The sequence below is a fragment of the Notolepis coatsorum genome (assembly GCF_963971535.1).
Source record: "Notolepis coatsorum genome assembly, chromosome: 19".
Lineage (NCBI taxonomy): Eukaryota > Metazoa > Chordata > Actinopteri > Aulopiformes > Paralepididae > Notolepis > Notolepis coatsorum.
The window spans coordinates 11,593,668-11,621,052 of record NC_140183.1 but is presented as its reverse complement, the minus strand read 5'-3'; the positions used below and the strand labels follow the sequence as shown (position 1 = coordinate 11,621,052).

Genomic DNA, 27,385 nt, shown 5'->3' with positions numbered 1-27,385 from the left:
GAGGGAGAAACAGAGAGACCCTGCTAAGACACAAGACCATGAGAGAGAGAGAGAGAGAGAGAGAGAGAGAGAGAGAGAGAGAGAGAGAGAGAGAGAGAGACAGAGAGAGACTGTAAGCGGGGGTCTGGGGGGGTTCTCCCCCTAGAGACATTGAGAGCGTCAAACACTTCATTTCCTGCATCCTGGTGGACTTTTATGCACCGGTTTATGGTGGAAATGTCTTTATTTCTGTAACTCTCAGGCCTTCCCCGAGTCTAGGCCGGCTTTGAAAGACACACAACGCAAGCCAGCGTGTACATTGTGCGCGCGTGTCGAGCAGACCCGTCGACTGTATTTGGCCGTAGCGTAGAGGGAGGCACAGCCGTCTGTGGGAGGAGATTAGCGTGTCTGTAAGCCCACCGAGCCGCGTTAACACAACAAGGAATGTTAATTAGCCTCTTCGTTCTCGCCTTTCCACTGTTTATTATTATCCCCTACCCCTCGGAGGGAAAATCCACCCTAAAATAGCATTCCACATTATGCTATTTCTAAAGCTGAACACCAAAGGGAAATGGTGCATTTATATAGAGCTTTTATCCAAAGCGCTTTACACATTTGTTCCTTCACATTTGACCCGTTCACTCACACACACCGACGGCGGAGGCAACCATGCAATAGTCTTGTCTCGCTCAAGGACACTTGGAATGCGCTGCCCGGGAGGAGCGGGAATCGACCCGGGAACCTCCGGATTACCAGACAACTGCTCTACCTCCTGAACCACTGCCCCCCCCCCTCCCCCGAGGTATGAGTACATGAGTAGCCTACTGACGTCGACTTTGCTGAGGCTGAAGCGGTTATATAAATGCACCATTTGCCATTTACTATATGCAGCCCAATGCAGTCTGGGTAGTTAGTTATTTCAGAGCGTAGCATCTAGCCATGACGTTCATATTTACTCTCGTGCAGCCCAATGCAGTCTGGGTAGTTAGTTATTTCAGAGCGTAGCATCTAGCCATGACGTTCATATTTACTCTCGTGCAGCCCAATGCAGTCTGGGTAGTTAGTTATGTCAGAGTGTAACAGATGGCTTCGCCCCGAGTGGGAGTTGAACCCCGGTCTCCCGCGTGACGGGCGGCATCACAGACCACTAGACCAAGAGGTGAACTCACTTCTAAGTAATGGGTCTGGACGCCTCTGGGGAGTGAGTTTACTCGCAGTACCGCTGCCGTCCACAGTCACTTCACAACACTGTCCATCGTGACTGTAGGACAGACACACGGCACTCCGTTACAAGAGCATAGCATCTGGCCAGCCATGATAAATGCAGCCATTTATACCCAAAGAAGAGCTCCAGTCTTTCCCCCACTTCAGGAGGAGCCACCGTGCTGATTTGTGACGCACACAGAGTCCCAAAACTAAACAGTTTTGCACACTTTCATTGGCTTTGACAGTTTGGAGAGTTTGTGGAGTTTGAATAATGTGCTCAGGCGATGTCGTCAAAGTGACTGTGAGTCCCGGTGTTGTGTTAATTATAGTTCTACTACAAGGACGTCTGTCTCTCTCTCTCTCTCTCTCTCTCTCTCTCTCTCTCTCCCTCTCTCCCTCTCTCCCTCTCTCTCTCTCTCCCCCCTCTCACTCTCTGTCTCTCTCTCCCCGTCTCTCTCAGTCTCCCTCCCCCCTCTCTCTCTCTCTCTCTGTGTGTCTCTCTCTCTCTGTCTCTCTCTCACTCTCTCTCCCCCCCCCCCCCCCCCCCACCAGAGTGAACAGGCGTTGTGGTATGTTTCCACCAGTGTGTCGTGTTGGAAGACAATAGTTAGTCATAATAAAGGTAGTAAAACATTGTCCTCGTCCATTAGCCCCCGTTGCTAGGAAACCACGGTCAGAACAACTGTATCAGAAAAACTGCTACGTTTTTTCCCCCTGTGGTTTGTTAATGGGACGGTGTGTGTGTGTGTGTGTGTGTGTGTGTGTGTGTGTGTGTGTGTGTGTGTGTGTGTGCGTGTGCGTGTGTGTGCGTGTGTGTGTGTGTGTGTGTGTGTGTACGTACATGTGTTCTAGTTTATTTATAGGACAGGGCGTCTGACACCAATGGATGACATCAGTGGGGTTATATCAATAGGTGTGTGTATAGGTGTGTGTGTGTGTGTGTGTGTGTGTGTGTGTGTGTGTGTGTGTGTGTGTGTGTGTGTGTGTGTGTGTGTGTGTGTGTGTGTGTGTGTGTGTGTGTGTGTGTGTGTGTGTGTGTGTGTACTAGTTGGTAGGGGACAGGAAGTCATTGTGATGACAACATCAATAGGACAAGGCTCGCTTGACGTACAGAGTGATCATGTGCGTCGAGTCAACGTGCATCATTCCTGCCTGCTGTATATAAAGATCAAAACTCACTATGAGGGTCAGTCGAGGAGCGTCCATTAGTGACACACATCCCTATTAGAGCTCTAAACATACATGTTCCACACAGAGCTGTAAACATACTTATACAACAGGTAGGTCCGACTACGCATTGTGATTTGGTCGATATTCATGATACACTCATGGTTAAATCACCATAATAATAATAATAATAATAATAATAATAATAATAATAATAATAATAATAATAATAATAATAATAATAATAATAATAATAATAATAATAATAATTTAGGACCTGCTCAGAGGTCATTAATCGGCATGCATGCGATGCTGCGTGTATGCGATTCGTCTCTGCGATTAACCCATCCCGTCGTCCTTCCCCCCCAAGGGCAGCCGGGAGCAGACAGACACCATGAATATATTACCACTGCGCTGGCTTTAGAATGTTGTAGAAAGTTTCAACTGCCATTCATCAAACAGAAACTGTGTCGTCGACACGACCTACTCCGCGGACAACGTGGTTACGTTTGATTTAGCGTACCTGTAGGAGCTATTTGATTGTTTTGTGTTATGTCTAGGGTTAGGCACCGATAACCGGTTCTGATAGAAACCGGTTCCTAACTTCCGGTTCTGGAATATATTTGCATTTCGATTCTTAATTTAGATTCATAAAAAAATAAAAATGTTAATTTGTTGTTGTTAATTAATACCCTAGTTACAGTACAGCAACCAAATTAAACTGTATCAAGTCAACTGACAATGTGAATAGTATGAAAAAAATTATAGATTTAAAAAAAAAAATATATATATATATATATATATATATATATATATATATATATCTCCTGCGAAATAAGCTGTGACCTGTTTTGACCTGCACCTCAAAGAATCGGAATCGAGAATCGTTTAGAACAGGAATCGAAATGGAGAATCGGAATCGGAATCGTTCAAATCCAAACGATGCCCAACCCTGGTTTTATGTCTGTAGTTGTCCATCACTGGGTGGCAGCGCGGAGCGCATGGGTTTTTGGAAATAGGCACAGGTGCAGGCTATTGCACAATCAATGTATGGGTGACGGAGAGGTCTCTAATGACTTGAATTAAAGGGGAACTTCACCCGACGGCAAGTGACGCGGTGTCCCACACCCAGCCGAGCGCCTACCTATATGCTGCGCGCAACCCCCATCCCTCCCTCCCTCCACTCCCTTATTGTTTAATAATGCTGTTTTTATGAATACCGTTAGATGTAGGCCCGTCCTTTATACACTTGTTTATAGTTAACGGGTACGTTAAATTAGCACAATACATCAATTGTTTGCGTTGCCATGCTGGTTGATACACACCTAGCCTACACACCGTTTGAAATTCCATAGCAACGATACATCTTTAGGACCTATTTTTCGACGCCAAGTTCACTGAAATCGATATATAAAAGACCCTAGAATTGTCTGTATTCATCCTATATATTTCCCGACGGTGCAACTTGCCGTATAAAAGCAATAATACACTCGAACCAGTGGAATATCAGGAATATTGCCACTCTGTGATGGTATACCTCGTACCACGTTCGCATTTTAATAACTGGGGAAAGTGGTTGGTTTGAGGTTAAGGTAGAGGCTTGTGACCGGAAGGTTGCCGGCTTGATCACTAGACTGCCAGAATAATCTGGGGGTGGGTGCCCTTGAGCAAGGCACACTGCTCAGGTGGAAGTTCTCTGTGGTCAACAGTGTCGGACTGTGGTTGTACTGGGCAGCTCCTAGTGGTCAACAGTGTCAGACTGTGGTTGTACTGGGCAGCTCCTAGTGGTCAACAGTGTCAGACTGTGGTTGTACCGGGCAGCTCTTAGTGGTCAACAGTGTCAGACTGTGGTTGTACTGGGCAGCTCCTAGTGGTCAACAGTGTCAGACTGTGGTTGTACTGGGCAGCTCCTAGTGGTCAACAGTGTCAGACTGTGGTTGTACTGGGCAGCCCCTAGTGGTCAACAGTGTCAGACTGTGGTTGTACTGGGCAGCCCCTAGTGGTCAACAGTGTCAGACTGTGGTTGTACCGGGCAGCTCTTAGTGGTCAACAGTGTCAGACTGTGGTCGTACTGGGCAGCTCTTAGTGGTCAACAGTGTCAGACTGTGGTCGTACTGGGCAGCTCCTAGTGGTCAACAGTGTCAGACTGTGGTCGTACTGGGCAGCTCCTAGTGGTCAACAGTGTCAGACTGTGGTCGTACTGGGCAGCTCCTAGTGGTCAACAGTGTCAGACTGTGGTTGTACTGGGCAGCTCCTAGTGGTGAACAGTGTCAGACTGTGGTTGTACTGGGCAGCTCCTAGTGGTCAACAGTGTCAGACTGTGGTTGTACTGGTCAGCTCCTAGTGGTCAACAGGAGGCCCATGAAAAAGATCATTGTTGTCTGGATATTGCACTAAAATAGTTGTTAAAAGGGGGAATTCCATTTACCAGACTGAGGCGAAACTGATTACAGTAATTCTCTCAGTGTGGTTGGCCAAAACAAACTATGAGCATAACTATTAACCAAGGAAAGCGGCAGTTTGTGAGAACCAGACAAGACCCGTCATAACAGCGCTCGGTTCTGCTCTCACTCAATTTCCAAAAAACTACAATGGGCGGGGCATTTAAATGTCTCTCTCTCTCTCTCTCTCTCTCTCTCTCTCTCTCTCTCTCTCACCAGGTCACAGAGTAACCAGAACTCTCCTGGTGTGTCTGGTAAACCCCTCCCCCTCCTGGTGTGTCTGGTAAACCCCGCCCCCTCCTGGTGTGTCTGGTAAACCCCGCCCCCTCCTGGTGTGTCTGGTAAACCCGCCCCCTCCTGGTGTGTCTGGTAAACCCCGCCCCCTCCTGGTGTGTCTGGTAAACCCCGCCCCCTCCTGGTGTGTCTGGTAAACCCCTCCCCCCCCTGGTGTGTCTGGTAAACCCGCCCCCTCCTGGTGTGTCTGGTAAACCCCTCCCCCCCCTGGTGTGTCTGGTAAACCCCTCCCCCTCCTGGTGTGTCTGGTAAACCCGCCCCCTCCTGGTGTGTCTGGTAAACCCCGCCCCCTCCTGGTGTGTCTGGTAAACCCGCCCCCTCCTGGTGTGTCTGTGGTAAAGCAGGAAACCGGCAGTGAGCTAATTCTACTCTGTAGTAAAGCAACGTTTCTACAAATACTAGAGAGACCCAGCGTGGAATTCCCCTTCGACAACAAATGGCGGCGTTGTCAGGGAACTCCTAGCCGTTCACTGGGCTCCGGGAAACCATCCTCGTCTAGCAGAGAATAGTGTTGTGCCAAGACTAGGGCTGTTACGATTCGTCTACCTAGTCGACTATTACATTTAGTCGATTTGCATATTCACGATCGACGCATGTAAACTCCGCGAGCAACGGGTCCAATAAATGCGTCTAACGTGCTTTATATCCTTGCCATTCCTGTATGCCTGTTGCGGTTAAAATCCTGCTAACAAAGCTAAGCTAGCTAGCTCACGGGCACAGGAGAAATTCCAGTTCCATGGAGTAGTGAGGAGAGGGGGGCGGGGGCTCTCTCTGTCCCTCTCTGTTTCTCTCTGTACGCTCAATGATGATGATCAATGAAGTAGCCAAAATGTACACTATGATAACGAACTTGATAGTTGATGATAATAAATATTTCACTTCATTAGCATTAATATTGTAAAATAATCATTAAGTCTGCTATAAGCTATTCTCCCTCTCGTGTGTGTGTGTGCAGACATTTACTATGCTACTATTTTTTTTACATGGATTAGCCTAATTACAATCCTGATTCCTGAACCTATTTTATTCAAAAGGAAGATATTGATTTAAATATGTATATAGCCTATATATAAAAGATTACTTTTTAATCGTATCTCCTGTGCTGGCACAAGCACTACCATAGCGTGGAGTGGAGAAATAACACACAATACATATAATAATTCACTGAAAAGCTATTTATGGCTGGTAAAAAATCTATCTGGCTGGTAGTTCTTTAAATCTAAAGCTAAAAAGGATGAGGATACTCATTAAACATTTTTAAATATTCAATTGCAAATATAATCAATTGTTGTTTCCTATTCCAGGACTGTGATCACAAACGGGCTCTGTGCGCATGTAGTGTGTCTGTGTGCGACACGTGCGTATGTATATGTGCGTATGTATATGTGTGTCTGTCTATGTGTGTGCGTGGGTGTGTCTATGTGTATTTGTGTGTGCATAAGTGTGTGTGTGCGTGTGTACGTGTATGTGTGTGTGACTGTCTATGTGTGTATTTGTGTGTGTGTAAGTGTGTGTGTGTCTATGTGTGTGCGTGTGTGTGTATTTGTGTGTGTGTGTGTGTGTGTGTCCTGAGCTGCACCGTAGTGATTATATAAACACAACTCAGTAAGTTCAACAACAGATGTCTCCCCATAGAATAGTTCTTCCTCTTACGTAATAACCGCCACTATGTGGGTGGGTGGGTGTGTGTGTGTGTGTGTGTGTGTGTGTGTGTGTGTGTGTGTGTGTGTGTGTGTGTGTGTGTGTGTGTGTGTGCGTGCGTGCGTGAAATGTGTAAAACAGACTCACAGTACGAGAGGTAAAGAATATGTGAATGTTTAAAGTTAACAAGTGAAGCTGCTGCTGTTTGTTATTTGGTGTAATCTGACACAGAGAGAGAGAAGATGAGGAGTAGAGAGGAGAAGAAAGGAGAGGAGAAGAGAGGAGAGAAGAGGAGAAGTGGAGAGGAGAAGAGAGCAGAGAAGATGAGTAGAGAGGAGAAGAGAGGAGAGGAGATGAGGAGTAGAGAGGAGAAGAGAGGAGGAGTGGAGAGGAGAAGAGAGGAGGAGTGGAGAGGAGAAGAGAGCAGAGAAGATGAGTAGAGAGGAGAAGAGAGGAGAGGAGATGAGGAGTAGAGAGGAGAAGAGAGGAGGAGTGGAGAGGAGAAGAGAGGAGGAGTGGAGAGGAGAAGAGAGCAGAGAAGATGAGTAGAGAGGAGAAGAGAGGAGAGGAGATGAGGAGTAGAGAGGAGAAGAGAGGAGGAGTGGAGAGGAGAAGAGAGGAGAGAAGAGGAGGAGTGGAGAGGAGAAGAGAGCAGAGAAGATGAGTAGAGAGGAGAAGAGAGGAGAGGAGATGAGGAGTAGAGAGGAGAAGAGAGGAGGAGTGGAGAGGAGAAGAGAGCAGAGAAGATGAGGAGTAGAGAGGAGAAGAGAGGAGAGAAGACGAGGAGTAGAGAGGAGAAGAGAGAGAAGACGAGGAGGAGTGGAGAGGAGAAGAGAGGAGAGAAGAGAGGAGGAGTGGAGAGGAGAAGAGAGGAGGAGAGGAGAGGAGAAGAGAGGAGAGGAGATGAGGAGTGGAGAGGAGAAGAGGAGGAGTGGAGAGGAGAAGAGAGCAGAGAAGACGAGGAGTAGAGAGGAGAAGAGAGCAGAGAAGACGAGGATAAGAGAGGAGAAGAGAGAGAAGACGAGGAGGAGTGGAGAGGAGAAGAGAGGAGAGGAGATGAGGAGTGGAGAGGAGAAGAGAGGAGAGGAGATGAGGAGTGGAGAGGAGAAGAGAGGAGAGAAGATGAGGAGAGAAGAGAAGACGAGGAGTAGAGAGGAGAAGAGACTAGGAGGGATATGAGGACTGTGTGTATGTGTAACTAGGAGGGATATGCAAATAGACACATTTCAATTGCCTTGTGTACATTGACAATAAAGACGCACTTCACTGTGTGTGTGTGTGTGTGTGTGCGTGTGTGTGCGTGCTTGTGTGTGTCCTCCTACTTACTTCTCATAGATCCGCTGTCCCCTCATGAAGACCTTGGCCTCGTGGTCCAATGGGAACGTCCCGTCGTCCTTCCGGAAGCGATAGAACAGCTTCAGGTCTTTGAACTCGCGGTGTTCATCGCACACTGGGAGGGAGGAGACGCACACAAGAGAAACAGACACTTTGAGTCCTTTTTACCTTTGTTTACAGTCCAGAAACTCACACCTCCTCTTTTCCACCAAATGAGTTCTGGTTCTGAAGCTGGTTCTGTTCCAGATTATTGTGTGACCCAACGTGTCCATCTGTTTTTTCAGTGGAACAAAAGGTTCCGAAGGCTTCCCCAAAAAAAAGGTCCGCTCCGAGGGCTCAACCGAGCCGGTCGGGCCGGAGGAGGACAACGACGGACAGCCGAGGCCGGGGAGGCGCGGCGGGCAGGCCAAGAGGCAGAACTGGCGCGGCGGCGACACCGGCTCCCCGTCCACCTCGGACACGGTGTACGGCGGCTGCCTGCAGCAGGAGAGGATGAGGCGGAATATCCGCGAGGTGGAGGGGAGAAGCAGCCCCGAGGTGAAGACGGGCTTCCTCGGCTCCTTCCTGGACTTCCTGAAGTCTGGCCCCAAACAGAGCTTCTCCGCGCCAAGAAACCCTCCACCTCGTCCAGGCAACCTCAGTGCCCCCTGCCCTCCCTGCCCCCACAACTACCGCCGCCGTCGGGCTCCTTGTTGCCCCACGAGGGCCCGGGGGGCGGCAAAGCGCTGGACGAGGACATGCAGAAGAACCTGGAGACTCTCCCGTCGTTCAGCCCGGACGAGGAGGAGAACACCGGGAGGAACCAGGCGGTGCGGAACAGCATCGGCTCGGCCCTCTCTCGGCCCTGGACGAGTCTGCGGACCGGAGGAGCCACGACAGTTGGATTTTCTTATTTCAGCACGTCCCCAGACAACCGGATCACGAGTCCTGCACTCGAGCAGCACCAAGCTCCCACCGTGCCTCGTCAGGCCCTCACCGAGACACAGCTGCAGCAGATGGACAACAACAAGGAGGTCGCGGCGAGCTCTCTGCCAGGGGGAGCGGGGGGCACGTCGTCGGAGCTGGACGGATCAAAAGAGGGCCCCCTGGCAGCCCCGCTGTGCAGCGTGGCCATGGAGGGTCTGATGGACGAGGAGCTGTCGGAGAAGCGGAGGGGAGGGCATGTACAGGCAAAGGGCAAAGGGAACCGCTCCCGCCTACCTCCGGTCAATAGTCTCTAACTACACACCCTCAAGACCCCTACGCTCTGCATCTTCTGGCCGCCTCAGACCTACTCCTATCCAAGCTCCGGGAGGGTCATCAAGGAGAAGCCGCCTTTTCTCAGTCCTTGCCCCACAATGGTGGAATGGACTGCCCACCCCAGTTAGGAGACAGCCAAACCCCGTCCAATCTTTCGCCGTCGAATAAAGACGCACTTCTTCAACCATTATCTGAAATTAATATTTTTTTTATTAAAATAAAAAAGATACGAAAAAATCGAACCCTAACTAACCTTACTGTCATGCACTTGTCCTAATAAACTAACCTACACTGTAGCACTCAACACGTTGATGAACATTGTTACTCAGCTGATAGAGTTGTGCCCTTCCTGATGGCTTGTCGTAAAGAACTTGTAAGTCGCTTTGGATAAAAGTGTCAGCTAAATTACTAAATGTAAATGTACAGGTAGAGCCATATGAAATCCGCGTTCACGGAATCGCGGACGGAATCGCAGAATTGAGCAATAAAAATCAACTGTAAAAAAAGATTTAAAAAAAATTGTGGGACTTGTACAGCACTTTGTTCAACTTTGTCAGTGCTGTAAAGTTTAAACCTTTTTAAATCTTAGACAAACAAAACACTTTGCTTTCATGAAGGCTTCTTGTTCTCTGCAAAAGCATGCAATTGGTCCACTGATGGATACATCTTGATATTTGTCTAGTCTAGTGTGTTCATTAGATGGGTGAAATCCTCTTTCAGTCCCTCTGTGCCTGTTTTCTTAGGCAGTTAGCCTCTGGTATGCGTGCCATTAGCGTTAGCCACGCTTCTAGGCCTCTTTTCTTTTGGAAAGAATGATAAAAAAATTATAATAATTATTATTTATTTTTTTATTTTTTATTATTATATTCGACTAAGAGGTTGGCCAGTCGACTACGGCTCCTTTCGACCGATTAGTCGACTAATCGACTAATAGGGGTCAGCCCTAAACCACTGTAATGAAGGACGTGTCGTCAACGGAGGGCGTTGCTCGACGTATTTGCTGAAAGCAGAAGGAACGCATACTTGTTGTTCACGATCAATAATTAGTTAATGCTAGGCGTCTCTCAAGAGGAGAAGAACCGTCTCTCTCTCACTCCTGTGCAACTCAAGTTGTGTTCCGTCTGGTCACTGTGCTCTGGAGGTGCGTCCAGTGAGGACGTGTTAATAATTATTAGACAATTATGCCGCGTTTCTGTTTGAGGACAGTGAATTAGCTTGTTGTTGAAGTGAATATGAACTAGACGCTATGCTCTGAAATAACTAACTAACTACCCAGACTGCATTGGGCTGCACGAGAGTATGAACGTCATGGCTAGATGCTATGCTCTGAAATAACTAACTACTACCCAGACTGCATTGGGCTGCACGAGAGTATGAACGTCATGGCTAGATGCTATGCTCTGAAATAACTAACTACTACCCAGACTGCATTGAGCTGCACAAGAGTAAATTATGAACGTCATGGCTAGATGGATGCTATGCTCTGAAATAACTAACTACCCAGACTGCATTGGGCTGCATATAGTAAATGGTAAAAGGTGCATTTATATAAACAGCTTTTATCCTAATCGCTTTACAGTTTGTTCCTCACATTCACCCATCGACTCACACATCGATGGGATGATGCAACGTGCCAACTTGCTCATCGGGAGCAATTAGGGGTTAAGTGTCTCTACGTGGAGAGGCTGTTTATACTGTCTGGATATAAATGGAGAGGCTGTTTAAATACTGTCTGAATAGAAGTGGAGAGTTTGTTTAAATACTGTCTGGATAGAAGTGGAGAGATTGTTTAAATACTGTCTGAATATAAATGGAGTGGTTGTTTAAATACTGTCTGAATATAAATGGAGTGGTTGTTTAAATACTGTCTGAATATAGATGGAGAGGTTGTTTAAATACTGTCTGAATATAGATGGAGAGGTTGTTTAAATACTGTCTGAATATAGATGGAGAGGTTGTTTAAATACTGTCTGAATATAGATGGAGAGGTTGTTTAAATACGGTCTGAAGAGAAGTGGAGGCTGTTTAAATACTGTCTGAATAGAAGTGGAGGCTGTTTAAATACTGTCTGAATATAGATGGAGAGGTTGTTTAAATACGGTCTGAAGAGAAGTGGAGGCTGTTTAAATACTGTCTGGATAGAAGTGGAGGCTGTTTAAATACTGTCTGAATAGAAGTGGAGGCTGTTTAAATACTGTCTGAATATAGATGGAGAGGTTGTTTAAATACTGTCTGGATAGAAGTGGAGGCTGTTTAAATACTGTCTGAATAGAAGTGGAGGTTGTTTAAATACTGTCTGGATAGAAGTGGAGGCTGTTTAAATACTGTCTGGATAGAAGTGGAGGCTGTTTAAATACTGTCTGGATAGAAGTGGAGGCTGTTTAAATACTGTCTGAATAGAAGTGGAGGCTGTTTAAATACTGTCTGGATAGAAGTGGAGAGGTTGTTTAAATACTGTGGATAGAAGTGGAGGCTGTTTAAATACTGTCTGAATAGAAGTGGAGGCTGTTTAAATACTGTCTGGATAGAAGTGGAGAGGTTGTTTAAATACTGTGGATAGAAGTGGAGGCTGTTTAAATACTGTCTGAATAGAAGTGGAGAGGCTGTTTAAATACTGTCTGGATAGAAGTGGAGAGGTTGTTTATATACTGTCTGGATAGAAGTGGAGAGGCTGTTTAAATACTGTCTGGATAGAAGTGGAGAGGTTGTTTATATACTGTCTGGATAGAAGTGGAGAGGCTGTTTAAATACTGTCTGGATAGAAGTGGAGAGGTTGTTTATATACTGTCTGGATAGAAGTGGAGAGGTTGTTTAGCTGAAATACTTTGAGGAGAAGGAGTTGCTCTTGCCTTTGGAAAACGGACCGGGCTGATAATTCCAAACCGACTCGTTATGTTAAATGTATCGATGCTCGCACACGCCTCCAGGTAAATATTTTGGGATGTGTGTGAGATTATGTGCAAAATAAAAATCAGCAACAGGGCGGTGAGGTGGCGTAGCAGAGATTGCACTCGTCACCAACGCAGGAGATGCTGGGTTCGAGCCCAGCTCTCGGCGTTGCTACCAGCTTGGCTGGCCGTTCACACTAATACAATTGGCTGTATTAGGGGGTGGGAAAGCTGGCGGGTGGGAATCTGGCGTTGTTGACAGCGACTCCTACAGGTCAGGTCTCGGCGCTTGCTAAGCGGGGGCAGGACTTGGTGGAGATAGCGTGCCCTCCCACGCGTTACACTTCACCAATGAGAGCCCTCGCTGCCAAGTGAAAATACGTCACTGGCTGTCGGCGCACGCCTCGGAGGAAGCGTGTGATCGATTCGGGACGCCTTGTACCGACTCGTGGGAGAACATGCATACAGCGCCAGGTAGGGGAGGGGGGGGGGAATTGGCACAACGACTAATTGGGACGGGGAGAAAATCAGAGAAAAATAGGAGAAGGAAAAGGTAAAAAAAAATAAAAAAATAAAAAAATCAGCGTTTGTTTTTTGGTGAAGTGCCCCTTTAAAGACAGACACACACACACACACACACACACACACACACACACACACGCACACAGAGAGAAACCCCACCGTGGTGAATGATGCTCTGGTCCAGCAGCTTCTGCATGATCCTCATGGCCGTGTCTCTGTCCGTGGCCTCCTTGTGCTCGATCAGCCAGTCGATGAGCTCCTTGGCCACGAAGCAGTTGGGGTAGGTCCTCAGGTGGTGCCGTCGGTCCTTGATGACCTTCGCCTCGTGGAGACGCAGCCTGGAGGAGGGGGTCACAAGAAGAAGGGTCAACGCCGGACAGTTGAAACGAATGAAGCGCGACTGGGAAATACAACAGTCCAAGGGCCCCGGCGGCAACACTGATCAAGATTCAGTTTTATTTGTCACATACAGACACACAAGACGACATGCAGTGAAATGTAGGTGGCCACGCCCCCCGCCTGGATTGTGCAAAAATACAGCTAGGAGACACACTGAGGAAGATCTTAAGTAGAGAGAGGGGTGGGGGCCGTAGCTGTTGTTTGGGGCAACCGAAAGGGATTCTTCAACCCCATCTATGTTTGGTTTCACATATTTTTTTTACCCTATCCAGGGTATGTTCTCTGAGCACGGATGCTCTTTTTCAGCAATAACCCTGCTTCACGCTCACACACGGTTCCACACATTGACATCTGGGAGCCGCCCAGTACAAACACAGTCGGACACTGTTGGCTACTGTTAAGTGCCTTGCCCAAGGGCACCTCAGCGGTTAGTATTGAGGAACGGGAGAGCGTTAATCACTCTACTTCACCACCAAGATTTTTCCTGCCAGTCCGGGGGATCGAACTGGCGACCTTCCGATCACAACCCGCTTAGGCCACCGCTGCCCCCTCGATGAGGAGTATCTGTTTGTTGGACAGGGCTGATGATGAGTCCGTTTCCACCAGATTTGTATCCATTTTGACAGACAGAAAGATTCGGAGAGGATCAACTTTTGGAACTGACGGATATGTCACTGTCCGTAGCAAAAACAGTGTTTCTGCAAACGTGTGATTAGGTTAGCTAGGTGACACGTTAGCTAGGTGACACGTTAGCTAGGTGACACGTTAGCTAGGTGACACGTTAGCTAGGTGACACGTTAGCTAGGTGACACGTTAGCTAGGTGACACGTTAGCTAGGTGACATGTTAGCTAGGTGACACGTTAGCTAGGTGACACGTTAGCTAGGTGACACGTTAGCTAGGTGACACGTTAGCTAGGTGACACGTTAGCTAGGTGACACGTTAGCTTGGTGACACGTTAGCTAGGTGACACGTTAGCTAGGTGACACGTTAGCTAGGTGACACGTTAGCTAGGTGACACGTTAGCTAGGTGACATGTTAGCTAGGTGACACGTTAGCTTGGTGACACGTTAGCTAGGTGACACGTTAGCTAGGTGACACGTTAGCTAGGTGACACGTTAGGTTTTGACACACAGAAGGTGTGGTGTCTCAAAAATGTATTGGCCTATTATCTCTAAAGATGCTCTCAGTACTAATCCGTGCAAGCCTGCAACAGATTTGTCTGAGAGGCCATCCTGAGCAGAGCTGTAGCAACCACATTCTCAGATTATATTATAATGACACTTTAATAATAACTTTTATAATGACCTTAGGGGTGTAACGGTACGTGTATTCGTCCCGCGACTTCACGGTACGGACCTCACGGTTCGGTACATCCAGCCATACGACGAATACGTCTCATACCACTAGGTGAAACTAGGGTTGAACGTATTACAAATGTATGCTCAATATCTTTACTTTACTTTACACTGACTTACTAACAGTCTTAACACAGAAGGTCATTCATTTAACGTTGAATATCAAGCTTGTATTGCCACATTTAGACCATGGGCGACCGGGCCTTCTGCTCGGCTGCTCCTGGCCTGTGGAATGCCCTCCCTGACGACCTGAGGCTGAGAGCACCACAGACCACTGACTCTTTTAAAAGAGGACTAAAAATATACCTCTTCACCAAAGCTTTTTCTTAGTTTTAACCTTTTATTCATGCCTTTGTGTGTTTTATCCCTTTTTTTATGTTTTGTATGCCTTGTTTTTTAATTGCCTGTGTTTTCAAACAAATTAAATGTATTATTATTATTATGAATAAAACGTTGAAGCTTGTAAAGGCATGATGACGAGCCAACAGAACAAATTAACAACCACGCTCTCTCTGCAGCACTGGACTGTTTCTCCCCTCCTCCCCCTTACTACAGGTGTCCCTGAAAGAAAACTATGAATGAATGATATGTTTGTAACACAGCAAAGTAATTACAATATGCTGAAAATGTTCATCGTTTTCTTGTTCGCCTAATAATGTCAACCAATGGAAAGACACACACACACCAACGTTCTTCTGCACAACTTTCCCTTCACAGCTGATCTGAAGAAAAAAGGGAAAAAACCACAAACGAACTTTTGCTGATCTGGACTGGTCCTCTGAGCTCCTCTCCAGTCAAGCTGCTGTGTTTAAATCCCAAATATTGATAAATCCTCTGCCATTGTTGTGTAACATGGCATCTCTTCTCGAGAGTCTTCTTTCGCTGCTTCACGTGAAGTTAAATCTACTCTAGAAGTTAAACTGAAACTATACAACGGTGGGGGGTGGGGGCAATTCATTTACGCAAGTGGATTCCTGAACACAGAATGACACCGTTATCACTGACTGACTACTGCGGCAAGCCTAGGTGGAACTAAGTATGTATAACTTAATAAAAAATAATTATATTTAAAAATTATTATTATTATGAATATATAAATCATAAATATTATTTTCCTGTTGTACTGAACTCGTACCGAACCGTGACCCCAAAACCAAGGTACATACCGAACCGTGGCTTCTGTGTACTGTTACACCCCTAACTACTAGTGATAGACAGAATACAGATGGTACTTAAGCATTACATCACGACTACAAGTGGTGTAAAGCTTTTATACAACTGCCAGATTCATCCAACCTTATTTCTATACAATAAACACACATTAATCGAAGATTTATTGAAAAAACCATCCGCCAGAAAAAGTAGTTCCCACAACTACAAAAAAGACAAGTTGCCTCCATGTGGAAGCAGCTTGAAGTGCATCCAACCAAACTAACACATCCAACTGTGTATTATTGGAATGATTGAGAGAAGTTGCCTCATGTGGAAGCAGCTTGAAGTGCATCCAACCAACTAACACATCCAACTGTGTATTATTGGAATGATTGATTGAAAATTGTATTACCAGATGCAGAATGGGTACAATACAGTACGGCTCAATACACACAATTGTTAAGGGAATGCAGACCTACTTTCCATAGAACTTCATTCTTAGATGCTTCTATATAAAGTAGGTAAAACAAATTAAAACGTTTTCTTTGCCCTATAGGAAAAAAACGTTTTCTTCGCCCTATTTTTTTATTTATTTCTTTTAGCCTAAACTTAACCAGTTGGAAACCAGGGGTACAGTAATAAAATTAGCAATCAACCAATCAATCAATTCAATAGACCATGCTCACTTAAAACAGCGCTGCTTCTCTCTCAGTCTGACTCCCCCGCTGTTGCAGACAGGAGTGTGTGTGTGTGTGTGTGTGTGTGTGTGTGTGCGTGTGTGCGTGTGTGTGTGTGTGTGTGTGTCACAGTGTGTGTGTGTGTGTGTGTGTGTGTGTGTGTGTGTGTGTGTGTGTGTGGGTGTATGTGTGTGTGTGTGTGTGTGTGTGTGTGTGTATGTGTGTGTGTGTGTGTTTGTGGGTACGCCAGCGTCGGACAGTGTGAGAGTGAACGCTGCAGTCAGTGGGAAGGAAGTAGAAATTTAAATCAATCAATTAATCAATCAATCCGCGATTTTTCTTTTGTTCTAGATTGACTCAAGACCCATCAATTACATCATCCAACATTGTTTAAAGGACTAACACATTCCCCTTGACAGAATCGCTTCATATTTAGTCGTCATGGTGCTATCAACATATCCATTTGTTGTCCGCGATCTTGTTTTCTCCCGGAGTGAGCCGGGGAGTGATATGTGATTCGGTTGTGGGCGGGTCCTGAGCCCAGGACCGTGGATTGTTGCCAATAAAGACGTGTAAATGGCCAATCAGAATCGAGAAATTTGCATGCCGTTGTATAATATGAGTTAGTTACCACTACTAGTGATAGACAGAATACAGATGGTACTATGAGTTAGTTACCACTACTAGTGATAGACAGAATACAGATGGTACTATGAGTTAGTTACCACTACTAGTGATAGACAGAATACAGATGGTACTATGAGTTAGTTACTACAGTGATAGACAGAATACAGATGGTACTATGAGTTAGTTACTACTACTAGTGATAGACAGAATACAGATGGGTTTGAGTGAGTTAATTACCACTACTAGTGATAGACGGAATACAGATGGGTTTGAGTTAATTACCACTACTAGTGATAGAATCAGAATCAGAAAGGTCTTTATTGCCAAGTATACTTTTTTTTTTTTTTTTTTTTCTTTTTTTTTATTGATTTTCTCCAGGGTCCATACAAGCAATGTCATGACTTCACATTCATTTATCTCAGCCTTCTGCAATACAATTTTCATCCATTGTTAATAACTCTGAGTTAAAGTGCAGAAGTACAAGTACACACACGAGGACCCATACAGTCAATAACATCCTATACTTCTTTTTTTCTAGACAAACAAAAACAATAACCAAAAATAACAAATTACAAAATAATATGTTGGGGTGCATCTACAATAAATCTGCATCTACCATAAAACAAACAAATGACAAAATAATAAGTTGGGGTGCATCTTCCTGAAACTCAACTCCCTTTACACAAGGTTCACTTAAAAATGTACCCGAATGGACGTAGCTATACACCTTAAACAAATGAAGATCGTAGTGGTGTAATGTACATTATCCATCTTTCCCATTTCTTCCGAAGCTTGTCCTGTTGCAACCTAAAAGAAAAAGTAATTATTTCCATCTTAGAAATATCATGAATAATATCAATCCAATCATCCACTGTAGGAATTTCTGTTCTTAACCACTTTCTAGTAATGGCTTTCCTGCTAGCCGCACTTATCTGTATATCAGTATCTGGAATATATATCTATCCCCATTTTCTGATGGCCTGGCGCCCAAATATAGACTCTCCAACTTAAATGGAATGTCCACCTGGAATACTTTTTCAAAGATTTTATGGACCTCCCTCCAGAAAGGCATCAGCAAGGGACAAGACCAGAATATGTGATAATGATGGAGTACTGAAGAACCTAATCAGGGATTTCCAACAAAGTTCTCTCCATACGGGTGAACTTGATGTTTTCCATTGTATTTCACATAAATCCTCCCATTCCTCTTCCGTTATATTTAGGTTTCCCTCCCTTTCCCATTTCTGTTTTACATACATACAATGAATTACCTTTCATCTGTTGTAATCCCCTATAAAGTCTTGAGAAGTATACTTGCCAAGTATACTTTTCACGTACAAGGAATTAGCTTTGGACGTTACTGGTGCGACATTAGCGGACTGCGGACAGACATGATACACAATACAGATGATACTATGAGTTAGTTACCAATACTAGTGACAGAATACAGATGGGTTTGAGTTAGTTACCACTACTAGTGATAAGACCCGCTTGCTTTTCTCTCTCCCTCTGTGTGTGTGTTTGTCTGTGCGTGTGTGTGTGTGTGTGTGTGTGTGTGTGTGTGTGTGTGTGTCCGTGTTTCACTACACCAAACCAACTCAGCACAGTGTATAGCAGTGGATTCGTGGGACAGAATGTCCACTTTATCACCTTGTTGTCTCCTCTAACGTTAGTCACTTGGTGGATGATATGAGCAGGCTGTGAGATGAGAGTGAACACTTAAACAAGAGTGCAGATCTACTTAAGAAAAAAACAGAGACGTGCCGGAAGGTATGGATTCTCACCTATCTCGATGTGATTTATCTAGAGATATCCACTGCACGAATTTTAGGTGTTAACGAAGCCAGCATAGCAGTCTGGGTAGCTGTGGTGGATAAGATAAAGGAACGCAGATAAATTAGGAATTTTCTGATGCTGAATGAAGTAGTGGATGTATAGTCCAAGCGGGGGTCCTGAGGGGGGGGGGGGGGGGGAGCGAGCAAGAGCCCCATGTATTGTATTTATTATTTTTATGTCTTTTAATCTTTTAATCTACTTTCATTCTGATTTAATTACTGGACTGTCATTATTGTTATTATTATTTCTGTTATTGTCCTGTGATTTATCGTTGATTATTACTGTTATGGTATTGTTTGTTCATGTAAAAAAAAAGGGGGAAATAAAAAACATTTGTTAAAAAAAAAGAAAACAGAGACGATGCAGACGGTCGATAACATTAGTGTTAAATAAATGTTCATTTAAGTTCAGCAATTTTGTGTCTCATTTGTTATTATTATTATTAGATTGTTGTATTTTATCAGGTGCAAAAACAAACACATCTGCATTAGATATGGGCCACCGCCTTGCTCTCTAAATATTGGCATCAGTCATTGAAAAACCCATATCGGTCGACTACTAACCACTACTATATCCATTGTTTTAATGGCTTCATGTAAAGTGATCCTCTGTGACTTGTTGAAATCATATAACCATTATTCAAATGAGGAAAACTCGTGATAATAATTATTAAACCAATTATAGGGGCAAATGGTTATGCAGTTGTATTTGTCGGTGTTGTAGGCTCTGCCCTCAAGATGCTCAGTACTAATCCATGCAAGCCTGCAACAGATTTGTCTGAGAACACAACCCCCCCCCCCCCCCCCCCCCCCCCCCATGGGGCCATCCTGAGCAGAGCCTTAGCAACCACATTCTCAGATTATATTATAATGACACTTTAATAATAACTTTTATAATGACCTTAATAACACGTAAGACATTAAGCCATTTCTATTTGTAAAGAGCATAATCTAGATGATGAAATAACAAATGCCATTATGCAGCATGGCCCCCTGTTGACAAGAGTGTGAGCCTTGTTGATTATGATTGCTGCACATTCTGAACAGCTGATCGCGTGAACTACTGCTAAGCTACATCTCTCCATAGATGGACAAGAAGATAATGATTTATCTGTCAATTAGGGCTGTACAGAATGTAATTTTTTTTTAACATTTGAAGCCTCTATTGAAGTATTCGAACGAAGCTTCGAATGTCTGTCGTCATATTTTATGACAAAAAAAATTAAAAAACAATTAAAAAAATTAAATCATCAATTTGAATAAAGTGATTAATCTGATTAAATTAGTATTTTTTTCTTATTAAATCAACTTTTTTTAACACATTCACGGCCAGGGGTCGCTGTTTACCTTCTGTATAGAACGCCAGGGCTGTAAGTCAATGGGGCGCTTTGTTCACTTGCGAGTAACAGATTGTTTTTTCATCCGTACATTTCCGTTTTATACCGTTTTGATTATGAGTATAGTTTTGGTGATTCTTAGTAATCCCAGGAAAAGACGCGATAATAGCGTTTTAGTGGAATGCACTTATCACGTTGTCATTCTTCGCCTGATTATCTAATCATCATTATTATGTCTCCTTGTGCATACATGAAATGGGCCCTGAAATGCCATCAGTGATCTAATGTAAATAAATGGGTGGCCTACTGGCCTTACAACTAAAATGTTAAATACCAATGGAACATATGTATCCTCTAGTCTATTTGATTGGTCGAGCTCTTGATACAAGATCTAACATTAAATGACAGCTAAAATACATATTGGTTTTGAAAGTATTTGCTGTATTTTGAGGTGGTAAAATATTTGTTTACATTACATACATAACATTCATAAACACTGGAGTGAAACAGTATCTATATTCCAATTTAAACAAAAGAAAGTTCCAAATAGCTTATTTACCATCTACATATCAAGCAGTAGTACAGGGGTGTCAAACTCATTTTCACAGAGGGCCACATCAGCATTATGGTTGCCCTCAAAGGACCAAAGACCGTATACATGTTAATGTAAAATAAATGTAGCTACTCATTTACATATTGTTAAACATGTTGTTTCTGTATTTATTACTTGTTCAAGTTATACATATTGCATATGCATTTGCATAGATGTAGAAATATATGTTAGCTTATGTTATTTTAACAAATAATTGTTGTTTATCAGAACCCCATATTACTCCATCAATCAATGATCAAACCATTCAAGTAAATAACAAAGAAGAATATCATCAAATACAAGCTATGACATTAAGTTTGTTCAAACCCTTTTTGTCACAGTCAAGAGGGGCAGAACTAACAACTGTGAGCTGCAAAGAACACATGGGACAGATGTAGCAGATGTTACAAAAACAAATGGCTGCACAAAACCTTGCAGAGGCCATACATCCAACTAATGGAAGATAGTTTAATTAACAGATTGCAGAATGGGTACAGTACAGTACAGCTCAATACACACAATTGTTAAGGGGATGCAGACCAGAGAAAGACTTTCGACTTGTTTACATCAGGATCCCCCATTTTCAATTTGTAATGAAATTGCTATTATGTGTCTGCATGAACACACAACTGTAACTGTACTAAAAAATAACAAAATAAGGGTTGTCTCAGTTCACAACTATATTGGTCAAGTTTTGGGTGGGACTTGTTTGCGTCCCTACAGCTTCTTATTCAATTGAGCGAGATGCTTGGTTATGTCACACAGCCAGTTTGCATCTGACAGTTGAGACAATATTTCTTCAACCCTTTGTTACCTATTCCGCCTGGATCTTTTTTGTATTTTAGGCTGTAAAATTGTCAAAGAATGTCTGAGGAGTAAGTGCTTTTGGCTTTTTTCCTTTGTTACTTCATCAATACCTCAGATGTTCAACATACATGTATGTATGTGTAAGAATGTGTAATAACTAAGGCTGTCAAAGTTAAAGCTTTATTAACGCATTAACCCACAATTCTTTTAACGCCGCTATTTTTTAACCCAAGATTAATGTTAATTTTATTTATTTATTTTTTCAGAGCTCTTGGGGGCCACATCAAATGACGTGGCGGGCCACATTTGGCCCGCGGGCCATGAGTTTGACACCTATGGTCTAGCAGGAGGCTAATCAGCTACCTCACTGCTAGCAGGAGGCTAATCAGCTAACTCACTGCTAGCAGTAGCGATAGTCTAGCACAGGGGTAGGCAACCTTAGGCACGCGTGCCTGCATAGGCACGCGGGGGCATTTGCATAGGCACAGGGGGCAGCATTAAAAAAAAAAAAAAAAATTATACTTTTTTTTTTTTTTTTTTTTTTTGCTTTGAAATATTATAGTGAAATATTTTGCACTGTTGTCACATTATCTTGTTGAAATCCTCCCACAGGTTCTTTTTACTACCACATATTTAATTGAGACCCTTTATTTGTTTATTATTTCAATTTAGCTGGAAATACATTGCTACATCATTCAGTAACATTTGCAGAGCCTTATAACAAAAACATTATTATGGTCACCATTGTGACCAGTGGGATTAATCAACAAATTTTATAATTTATTTTTCTATTTCATTGAACATTGCACATGTTAAAAGCCATATTTTTTACTCAAAATGTGAGTATTACCAAGTCAACTTGTGTTCTTAAAACAATGACAATAAACATAGTTTTATTAGGTTGAAATAATGTGGTTGTGTACTTATTTTTCTGGATTATTATGGATTGAAAACTGAAAACCTTAATGCACAGTAACTGAACTCAATATTTTTAAGTTCTGGTAACTTATTATTATATATTTTTTACAGTGTAGTCTTGCGATCAATCAAAACGTATTTACACGATATACCTCACATTCACCCTCCATTCACATCCTGGTGTTCTCCTGGTGTTCTCCATTAGGCCTGTAGGTGGAGCTATGACAGCACACGTACAGTACACACACCGATGGTGTGTGATGTGTCCAAAAATGAATGGGCAAATGTGAGTGAAATGGTCGCACTGTATGCAGCTGTTTGTCTGCATTGCATCCCCCCCCCCCCCAACTCAGATTTAGGGTTGATACAACCATCATAATAATATTGTTAATAATAACAATAATTATAATGATGTAATAATGTAAAAATTATCATTAAAAATACCTGATTATGAGAAAAAATATTTACGATGCATGGAATATTGTTGAGGCACACTAGTTACAACTATATTTCAAACAGGCACTCCATGTCAAAAAGGTTGCTGACCCCTGGTCTAGCAGGAGTCAAATCAGCTAACTCACTGCTAGCAGTAGTAATAGTCTAGCAGGAGGCTAATCAGCCAACTCGCTGCTAGCAGTAGCGATAGTCTAGCAGGAGGCTAATCAGCTAACTCACTTCTAGCAGTAGCAATAGTCTAGCGGGAGGCTAATCAGCTAACTCACTGCTAGCAGTACATATAGTCTAGCAGGAGGCTAATCAGCTAACTCACTGCTAGCAGTCGCGATAGTCTAGCAGGAGGCTAATCAGCTAACTCACTGCTAGCAGTAGCGATAGTCTAGCAGGAGGCTAATCAGCTAACTCGCTGCTAGCAGTAGCAATAGTCTAGCAGGAGGCTAATCAGCTAACTCGCTGCTAGCAGTAGCAATAGTCTAGCGTAAATCAGCTAACTCACTGCTAGCAGTAGCGATAGTCTAGCAGGAGGCTAATCAGCTAACTCACTGCTAGCAGTACATATAGTCTAGCAGGAGGCTAATCAGCTAACTCACTGCTAGCAGTACATATAGTCTAGCAGGAGGCTAATCAGCTAACTCACTGCTAGCAGTACATATAGTCTAGCAGGAGGCTAATCAGCTAACTCACTGCTAGCAGTAGCGATAGTCTAGCAGGAGGCTAATCAGCTAACTCACTGCTAGCAGTAGCAATAGTCTAGCAGGAGGCTAATCAGCTAACTCACTGCTAGCATTACTGTCCTGTCTGTTTGGTTCGCAACCATCAACAATGAATAATATCCTTTAGACAGCCCTCATACGGACATTTCCAGTTGGCATAGTTGACCTTTTCTTGAAGAGAGTATTGTGAAACAGCCCACAGCAGCCTTTAGCCCAGACTACTAGCTAGTTCCCCTTTACACAGCTAGTTCCCCTTCACACAGTGACGCCTTGAACAGCTGGACAGAATCACAACGCATTAGTACTGACAGCTGAGTCCAAGCCTGCCCAACACACACACACACACACACATGCGTGCGCAACCAACTGTAGCCTAGCAAGATAACGCTTTCTTAACATCTTGGCTGTGCAGCAAGGGGGGGGGGGGGCTGTCTATTGGCCTGTCCTAGATTTAAGAATATTATTATTATGACTCTATGGGTCTATGCAACACTAACTCATCCATTCTAGATGCAGTGCACATATATCCACACACACACTTTAAACATTCACCTTTACCATTCACTTTAGACACTTTAAACACTTTTTAACACTACAGCATATTTGATCTATTTATTACTAAAAGATTTGCACTACATCTCTAACTAATTTTAGCATTTTGTACTTTCGTTTTGTATAGCGTTTGGTCTTTTACTGTATGAAGTACAATCTCAGGAGGCTCATACAGAACCAAGCATTTCACTGTAATGTACATTATATGTGACAAATAAATACAAAAACATGAAACTAACTTGACTAATAGCAGTAGGATTTTGTTGACTAACTAAATTGTCTATTTACTAGAAACATTTGTAAAGTTGCCTTTCCCACATTAATGTCTTTCCACAAATTAATGCAACCATGTTGAAGGAGGACCTCTTAAAATCAAGTGCTTATGATCAAAGCATAAGTGAAGATTATTATGACGAGATTATTATGAGATGTTCTTATCACTTTTCAAGACATAACTCATCAAAGATGACTACCGGTAATCTTATTCGACTAAGACACTAACGACTGGGGGAGCTCCAGTAGCTCACCACGTACCGCAAGTGCTATTTCAGCGCCGTGGACAACCGTGCTCGCACGGATCTGGGGCTGAGCGAGTTCGAATCCCGGACTGCAGCCGTGCCTTTCCCAGAGTGTCTTCCCCCCCATCTGAACCCTTTCAGCCTGCTTCTGTCGGTCGAACTTGACCAAGTATAAATGCGATAAACGTATAAAAGAGCCAGGGAAATGGCCAAAGTTTAAAAAAAAATATATATACACGAACGACTGATCTAATCACCTAAGAGCAGGAGACCCTAATTGTTTTACCGAACTATAAAATAGACCAAAACACAGATGCAAAAATAAAATATCAAAACACAGACTGAAAGCAGGGAGATTTGTAATCATGTTTTAAAACCGTTTTTAGCCCGAGTTGAAGATCATTCCAAGAAGCTTAAAACAAGACTGACTATCCATGTCATACATGACTGACATACAACAGCATACAAATACATAAAATCATAAATGACTGACATATAGCATACAAATACATAAAATCATAAATGACTGACATACAACAGCATACAAATACATAAAATCATAAATGATTGACATACAACAGCATACAAATACATAAAATCATAAATGACTGACATATAGCATACAAATACATAAAATCAAAAATGACTGACATAGTATACATGAATACATAAAATCATAAATGACTGACATATAGCATACAAATACATAAAATCATAAATGACTGACATATAGCATACAAATACATAAAATCATAAATGACTGACATATAGCAGTGTTTCCCCTACCATTGCCTTGGCGGGTCGGCCCGCCCCGCTAGCGATTTCTTTTAAACAAATTATTATTTTGTATTATTTAACTATTTAATTATTATTTAGCTATTGCACTGCATTGGCAGTTGAACTGCATTGAACTGGACTTAATTGAAAAAAAAGAAACCTCATAACCGTACTGGCACTGAACATTGGACTACACTGGCACTAGGGGTGCACCGATATATCGGTCGGGTATCGGTATCGGCCGATAAGTGCCTTGTTGACTGCTATCGGCCTATCGGCCGATAAGCTCAAATGTGCCGATAGCAGTCGCCGATAACTAACCATCCATTTGTGTAGCGTCAAGACAAAAAAAAAAATCACTCGCGACCTACCTGCACAACGCCCGCCGTCCGCCCCACACACACACAAGCTACTGCATCAAAGTTACTATTTATGATTAACAAGGCATTCGTTTTGTGGCATTAACGTTATATAGTTAGTGTTACACGGACAATAACATCAGCATATTATTATTACCCATAGCAGCAAGGCATTACTCCGAGTCCGTTCATAGCCGGGAGGCAGACGACTAACGTTACTGGTGAAAATGTGATTTACGTTGGAATACTCCTTTGCCAACTTGCTGTACTTTGCTTGCAGGTCTGCAGCCATTATTACTGGATTAAGAATAGCCCCAACTTTAGCCAACGTAACGTTATGGCTAAACCTTTAACATTAGTTAACCCTAGCTTTCGGTTAGCTGTTCAATGCTAATGTAATAACACAACCAAGCGAATCCATCAGAGCTCCCCATCAACACCGCTCTGTCGGGAGGATGGCATTTAAGAAAGTATCTGCTGTTAAAATGACACAAACATTCGTTTTGTGGCATTAACGTTATTATAGTTAGTTACACGTTCAATTACATCAGCATAGTATTTACCCGAAGATAGCAAGCAAGCCGTGCATAGCTCGGTTACATTCCGTTGCTCATTCCGTACCCAACTACACATTCTGCAATCTGTTAATAAAGTTTTCAACCAGACAAATGTATAGAAAGGCTTTGTTTTATTATAACATTTGTTGCAGTAAAATCATTGTGTCTCGTTTGGCCATCCTGTGGAGCGCGCTGGTCGGCGGGCACTGCCGGGCAGCTAACTTATTAGCTTGTTGTGGTTCTGAGTTTGACTCGCATTCTCACAAGCAGATCAATGGCGGCATGCCCCGAAGTAGAAAAATGAATATTCGCTTGGTGGTAAGCAGGAGGTGGGTGCTAGCGGTGTGGCGTAATTGGCCGAATCGACTGTCAATCAAAATGGTTCCATTGCATTGGTTGAAAGCTCTGGTTGAGAGAATAGTATCCCGCTGCAGGCCGCCAGAATGGTTCCATTGCATTGGTTGAAAGCTCTGGTTGAGAAAATAGTATCCCTCTGCAGGCCGCCAGACGATACTGGGAGAGGGATCAGTGATACCATAAACATATTTCTTGATGTTTCCTTTTTTAAGTAAGTAAAGAGGCCTACAAATACAAACACACATACAAATATACAGTAGTTTCATAAAAAAAATTAAAAAAAAATTAAAAAAAAAATTAAAAAAAATATTAAAAAAAATTAAAAATACTTATTTTTTGCCACAATTATCGGTATCGGTATCGGTATCGGCCGATTGTGTTAGTTGAACAATCGGTATCGGTATCGGTGGCCAATTTTCATATCGGTGCACCCCTAACTGGCACTGTTTGCAGATGTACCGTTATTAAAGTTAGTTAAAAACATAATTTTGCATTGTTTTTTTTGTGGTTAAATCAAAAGGAAAAAATATTAAATCAGAGAAATCCGAAAACGGGAAAATTAAAAACAGAGAAATCCAAAAACAGGAAAATTCATATACGAAAACAGGAAAAGATAAAAACGGATTTCATAGGGCCCTAGTTAAGGTGAGTTAATAAATTCAGGTGGCGCAGCGGACTAAACG

General features: G+C 43.2%; 1 protein-coding gene across 1 annotated transcript in view; it reads right to left on the bottom strand.

Moving 5' to 3' along the window:
• deptor (DEP domain containing MTOR-interacting protein) overlaps positions 1–27,385 on the bottom strand; it is a gene marked incomplete at its 3' end in the record, with an annotated part of 78,290 nt that overhangs the window by 37,858 nt on the left and 13,047 nt on the right. Inside the window, 2 exon segments of the mRNA XM_084335961.1 lie at positions 8,055–8,178; positions 12,872–13,050. Coding sequence (XP_084192087.1) covers positions 8,055–8,178; positions 12,872–13,050 — 303 coding nt within the window.